Below are 7037 nucleotides of genomic sequence, written 5' to 3'. Positions count from 1 at the left end.
ATGTGGGACATCCTCGTGACCGATGACTGTGCGTTGGTTCCCACAGCACCAATTTGCTGGCTGGCAACTCTTGATGCCTTTGGCAGTGTCCTGCTAGTTTTATTCTCCTGCTGCAATTTTCTCGCTCACCCTTGGTATTCCCTCGTACAGGATCTTGTTATTAACATGTGTACTCTTGCTGATGTTAAGTACTGCTCGCAACATTCTGGTGTAGCACCCATCTAGAGACTTCTGCAGGGTTTGCTTCAGGGTCCAGCATTCACTGCCCACGAGATTAATGTTGTTAAAATAGGGTTCAAGTGGTTAAAAAGATTATATAACAACACATTTTGCTGTGGACCCCCTGGAGCCCCCTCAAGGACCCCTGGGGTGGGGTCCCTGGACCCCACTCTATTCACCAGCTCCTCTGTGTGTGTCTCTATTCTCTCCAGGAGAATGCACATACTTCCCCAGCTGGAAGCAGAAGCCACCATGAATAACGTCACCGTCACCGACAACACCGAGCCCATCAGCCGAACTGTGACACCGGCTGCCCCCGGATACCCATACCCATACCCTATCAGCTTCCAGGTAGGGCTTAACAATTGGGGGAAAATCTCTAATTATGATTTGTCAGACTAATATTGCGATTATGATTACATCCTGCTGAATAAATGTTTTTTAAGTCAAGCTTCAATTCTGTCAACTGTAGGCCTATAGCTACCACAACATTACTGTAGATACTGTCACCATAAATTGATATTTGAAGGATATTTACTTGTGTCACTGCGTGTTTAGCCATTGAATACAATTCACATACATTAACATACTGAAATTAATGGAAACCAATGACTTTTTGAAGAAAACTGGACATTGTCAGCAGTAACGTAAAGCATACAGTGTATGACTTCTAAATAGTGAGACAAACATGAAGAAAACACAACCGTCCCTTTAGTATACACTTACGGGTGAAATTAATATTGTACTGTATTGGAATCATGGACCAAATATTACGTAAAACACTAGAATTCCTAGTTAAGAAGTCAGTTTTGGACACCTCTTTGATTGCTGCCTCTGTGATTTTGAAATTGTGGTAGTTCATATTGCAATGTTGTATTATTTTCCAAATAATTGCGACACCTCTATGTTCCAGGTATATCAGTGGCAGGTTATAATGTCAGAGATGGATCTATAATTTATAATTACATGTATTTATCCATCCAGGTATCAGTTACGGGGTTCCTCATGTTGGAGATGGTTCTGGGTCTGAGCTCCAACCTGACGGTGTTGGCTCTGTACTGCATGAAGTCCAACCTCATCAGCTCCGTCAGCAACATCGTCACCATGAACCTGCATGTTCTGGATGTGATGGTCTGCACCGGTTGTATCCCCCTCACCATCACTGTGGTTCTGCTCTCCATAAAGGTTATTATTATTAAGGGGCCAAGGCCGTACGGCCTATGGTGCCTTTTTGTTTCTCTACCTTTTATTATTCTCCCGGCGTTTTAGGCATAAATAGCAGAATTAGCTTAACCGTGCAGTCATTTTTTACGAAACTCCGCAATATGGTAGAGGGTCATGGAAAACGATCAAGAAATGAAACTCACACATTCGTCAAAGGGTGGCGCTATAGCACTCATTTGAAAATGCAAACTTTGAACAGATATAACTCATGCCCTGTTTGACATACAGCCATGAAACTTCAATTCACATATGCGTCTCCTCATGCCGAACAACTATGCCACTCTGACTTTTGACCTTTGACCTTTAGATCTCCCACCATTTTGAATTATATGAAAAACTGTTCAAATCTATCTCCTCCTCGGATTTTTGCACAATGTGCACAAAACTTTCTACACATTAACTTTGGACCAATATCTACAAACCCAGCATAGAAATGAAGCCTCCAGGGGCCAATAAATATTGCAGTTTTATGAAAATTATTCTTCTGCCCCTAACACATAAATGCAGAGTCATATTTTTATGAAACTTTGCAGTATGGTAGAGGGTCATTCCAAATATCACTGAAACCAATCTTACTCCAATTGGCCAAAGGGGACACTATAGCAATCGTTTGAAAATGTAAACTTTAAACAGGCATAAGTCATGCCTCGTTTGGCCGACAGCCATGAAACTTGCTTACACATGTGCCTTGACTCATGAGGAACACATATGTCTCTTTGATCATGAAGCTCCGCCAAATGTAATCCTTACTTACTAGTTGTATGAAATATTAACTAAAACTAAGGACATTTCCTGTATGATTCTAGTTAGTTTTGTAAACACACAATACGGTTTCAGTTAGTTTTCATTGTGAAAAGTTTTTCATTAGTGAACTCTTCTGCCCCCTGCAGGGCGACACGGCACTGGTCTGCTGCTTCCACGAGGCCTGCGTGTCCTTCACCAGCGTGGCGACCGCGGCTAACGTGCTAGCCATCACGCTGGACCGCTACGACATCTCCGTCAAACCCGCCAACAGGGTGCTGACCATGGGCCGTGCCCTGAGCCTGCTGGCCGCCATCTGGGTGCTCAGTCTGGTCAGCTTCCTGGTGCCCTTCATGGAGGTGAGGCAATGGACCATTTTGTTGCTCTCGGGAAGAAACCTCTTATCTCCATAACTTAACCCATTTAGACTGGGAAAGAATCATGTGTCATTTTTAGATTTCTTTGGCTATTCAAAAATAGCAGATATACAAGCTCATAGCACGGCAATGAGTGCCGCACTATGAGCTTGTAGATCTACTATTTTAGAAAAATCGTGGATATTTTTTTTGCAAATATATATATATATATTTTTAAAGCAAACATTTGTAACTCAAATCTTTGCTTCTGGGGATTCCACAAATTCTACAAACAGTTTTCTGAAAAATTTATGTTGCTATAATATCAGTGGTGCTCATGTCAAGGCCCCAGAATGATATGTATTTGGCCACGGACCCCCATCTCAAAATATTTAGTTCCAGGGACCCCCATGAAGCAAAGATTTGAGTTAAAAATAAAATTGCTTTAAATATAATATGTATATTCAAAGATTTCCACAAATATAAAAAATATATAAAAAAATAGCAGATCTACAAGCTCAAAGCGCGGCCCTCGGTGCCGCGCTATGAGCTTGTATATCTGCTATTTTTGAATAGCCAAAGAAATCTGAAATGACACGGACGTGTTCCGGTCTTAATGGGTTAATGTGTTTTTTTCGTAAATGAATGCCCATACTTGATCATACTACAGAGTCACACAAAAGCACCAAAAGTAGCAGATCTACAAGCTCGTAGCTTGCAGATCTGCCACTTTTGCTATCTTTGAACTTTAGTCCTGAAAAGTAACAGTTTTTGACATAATGAGGTTTCCGCCCGACAGAGACGATTTATGAATTATTTTACCTTTATTTACTCAGGGGAGATTAGCTTGAGTACCAGTGTTCTTTCTCAGCAATGCCCTGCTTCACATTCACACAGACACAAAACTAAATATAAATATAACATAATAAAGTCCCTGTGGTGCATCTGGCTTTGTCGAGCGTCTATACGAACGCAATTGGCTCGTGTTCGGGAGGGGGGCGGGGAGAGTGATATTTGTCACTGCACGTAATCCTACGGGCTGGGGGCGGCGCCTGTCAGCAGGGAGTGTTGGGCGGGAGGAGTAGGACAAAGGCTCTACGTCCTACTACATTGTTCCATCCCTGTTCACAAATTATGTATGAGGCAGTATAATAATTTTTTTCTTGACAAAAACATCTGCTTCTATTTTCAGTGTAAGACTTTTAAGCACATTTTGATTAACACAATAATGTTGTTAACCACTTAAACCATATATGGTTGAGCGGAGTCCCTCAGTGCTCTATACTGGTGTCGCTCCAGTTTTCTGTTACCAGATCGACAAGCTCACAACGTGTCGCGCCGCAACCTGTTCTGAGCTTGTCCACCTGCATATTATTTGTGAAAAGCTTTCCCCTCAACACGGTTGCTGGGGTTTTAAGTGGTTAATTGCAATAATTTCTTGCCACAATTTCTTGCCACAATAATCGAGACATCAAATCTTCACGTCGTCCCTTCCCTAGGTGGGCTTCTACACCCAGAGGGGCGGGGCCGAGCTCAACCAGACGGCGGCGGAAGGAACGGCGCTCCACGCCAACAGCCACCACCGCTACCACACCGAACCGGGCCTCTACTACCACCTGCTGGCCCAAATCCCCATCTTCATCTTCACCGCCGTCGCCATGCTCGTCACCTACTCCAAGATCCTGCAGGCGCTCAACATCCGCATCGGCGCGCGCTTCCACCACCACGCCTCGCAGAAGAAGAAGAAGGCGGCGGCGCGCAGGAAAAAGCGCCCGTCCATGACCGCCATGACGGCCTCGCAGCACGAGGACGACACCCAGGCCGACGGCTCCCATAATACTGACGCTAGGGGTGGCGGTGGGGGCCCCCCGCGCATGCCCACACTGGGCATGCGCGCGTCCGTCTCCGTCATCATCGCCCTACGCCGCGCCGTCAAGCGGCACCGTGAGAGACGGGAGCGGCAGAAGAGGGTGTTCAGGATGTCGCTGCTGATCGTGTCGACCTTCCTGCTGTGCTGGTCGCCCATAACCGCGCTGAACGCCGTCATCCTGGCCGTGGGGCCCAGCGACGTCACCGCCAGGCTGCGGCTGGCCTTCCTGGTCATGGCGTACGGCACCGTCGTCTTCCACCCGCTGCTCTACGCCTTCACCCGGCAGAAGTTCCAGAAGGTACACCTTACGTCTAACCTCATGTAGTCTGGAATCCAGACTGATTCGCTCCGTTCAGGTGACTTTTTTTTGTTTACTTCGTCTCTCAGTCTGGGCAACTTCTTATACGAAAGGGCCGGTCTCGGATTTCTGATTGGTCTGTGGGCGGGGCGGAACCGGAGACTTCCAATGTAATTGTCTGAGGGGCCAGGTCGGATCAGAGCCTTCCAATGTAAAATTCAAGCCACTTCCTGTGATTCGTTGAGCACTATCCAATCAGCAATGACGTGCCTACGTAACAGTTGACTTTTGGAAATCAGGCTCAAATGGAAGACGGGCAGACTGAGAAGCGAAGTGAAAAGAAAAAAGTCAGCTGAACGGAAAAAATCCGTCTGGATTCCAGGCTGAATCTCATGTACATACCTGCTACTTTTTGCACCAATATGTTTAACCTCATGCACATGCCTGCTACTTTTTGTACCAATATGTCCAACCTCATGCAAATACCTGCCATATTTTATGTTGTACTGTACTGTGTTGAATGTACAGATCCTTGACTTTTCTTTTGACCTGGTACTTTGTCTATGTTTTCTCCTTGCTCTCCCTCCCTCTGCACCCCCCTGCCTTTATTTTCTGAAAAGTATGAATAATAGAGCTGATGTGTCAACAAAACTGACTTTGATTGTGATTTGTGAAGGTTCTGAAGAGCAAGATGAAGAAAAGGGTGGTGTCCATCACGGAGGCGGAGCCTCTGCCCGCCAACGCCGTCATCCACAACTCGTGGATCGACCCGAAGAGGAACAAGAAGGTGACGACGATTGAGGACAAAGAGGCCAGGCAGAAATGTCTCTCCTCCGAGGATGCCGAGTGAAGTGCAAAACAGCCGCCCACCCCCCCCCGTTACCGTCTCTGTACGCCTGTAACCCCCCACACTGGCGGTGCTAGACGCGTGTCGGTGTTCGATCTTGGTGACAGAGAAGCTCAATGTCCTTTCAGATTGACCCATGGCTGTCCAGACCGGCTCATACCTGACAACGGTTAAAATTCCATGGATGATGGACCCAGTGTGAGGAACCCATCAAAAGTAGGAGGACGACTGCTGCTTTGTTGGAACGCTCACGGCATGGCAAGAAAAGGCCCTGGATGGCGTCTACGCAAGAACGCTTTGAATGGCACTTGGTGTCACATGGGCGAACCGCGTCAGAACGACCTCTACGGGGTCACAGACAAGGTCAGAGAGAGAAGGATGAGACTGGGCACTTGTGTCAGGCATGGTATACAAACTGACACTGTGGGAGCCAACCCGGGGCAAAGCCAGGAGTGGAAAGACACACCTACGTGGACACACTGCGGCACGACAGCGGAGCTAATAACACTGCAGAGCTCAAGGGCAGCGATTCAGTCCTGAGTTTGTGTCGGCTAGTCCGCACTCTGGCATCACGTCGCATGTTGGACTTGGCTAGCTTTGGTGGTGGCGAGGCCCTCGTGGTTGAGCCGGACAGACCCTGGCCCTCCAGTCTTTACGGGATGTCCGCCTGTAAAGACTGCGAGCTCGACGATTGTAAGGCGACATTAGTGCCACAATTGTACAAGTATTGTACCACAATGGAAATAAACCTTATGGCTTTATTATTGTGTTTTTTTAATCCTCTGTGATATTGTGTCTGCTACTGTATATGTTGTGGAGGTGCTGATGTGCTCTTTGCCTTTATCACCACATAAATTCATTCATACCAACTCTTGCTACTCGTTCCCAAACTTTTTAGCTCAAGACCCAAAACAGAAATCTGATGTCTCCCCAGGACCCAAACTATTGAAAATAGCCGATCTGCAATCTCGCAATGCGACTTGTTGTGAGCTTGTCGATCTGCTATTTTCACTACTTCATAAAAGCTTATTTTCTCATTTCTTATTAATGGAACCAAATGGACGCTTACAGGTCCATTTGGTTCCATTCGGACACACTCGTTACAGACCCATAAGGGTCCATTTGGTTACATTTACACACTCTCAGAGTTACACACCCTCACAGGTCCATTTGGTTCTATTCATACACTATCAGAGTTACAGACCCTTAGGGGTCCATTTGGTTCCATGTGTACACTCTCAGAGTTACAGACCCATAAGGGTCCATTTGGTTCCATGTGTACACTCTCAGAGTTACAGACCCATAAGGGTCCATTTGGTTACATTTGCACACTCTCAGAGTTAAATTGAGACAGAGTATTTGACTGTGTACGATACAATATACTATAATATCAAAGGACCAATGGTATTTATTTATTTTTAATGGGTAAAACATGTATCCAAAGCAGCAATGTAAATATTACTAGACTGTACAAATATCAGA

At 45.9% G+C, this 7037-nt stretch overlaps 1 protein-coding gene across 1 annotated transcript; it reads left to right on the top strand.

Annotated features, from left to right (window-relative positions):
- Window positions 1-435: 435 nt before the first annotated feature.
- On the top strand, window positions 436-6044 carry LOC308092046 (G-protein coupled receptor 22-like; the record flags this gene model as incomplete). Its single annotated transcript, XM_080437838.1, has 5 exons — window positions 436-570; window positions 1204-1404; window positions 2334-2543; window positions 4040-4708; window positions 5385-6044. 5 exons carry the CDS (start codon window positions 436-438, stop codon window positions 5556-5558), a joined length of 1389 nt encoding a protein of 462 aa, XP_080293964.1. The 3' UTR covers window positions 5559-6044.
- Between the last annotated feature and the right edge of the window lie 993 nt (window positions 6045-7037).

The sequence above is a fragment of the Gymnoscopelus braueri genome (genome assembly GCF_963280865.1).
Source record: "Gymnoscopelus braueri genome assembly, chromosome: 9".
NCBI lineage: Eukaryota > Metazoa > Chordata > Actinopteri > Myctophiformes > Myctophidae > Gymnoscopelus > Gymnoscopelus braueri.
The sequence above is the reverse complement of the archived record's forward strand: the minus strand, read 5'-3'. Positions and strand labels throughout refer to the sequence as shown.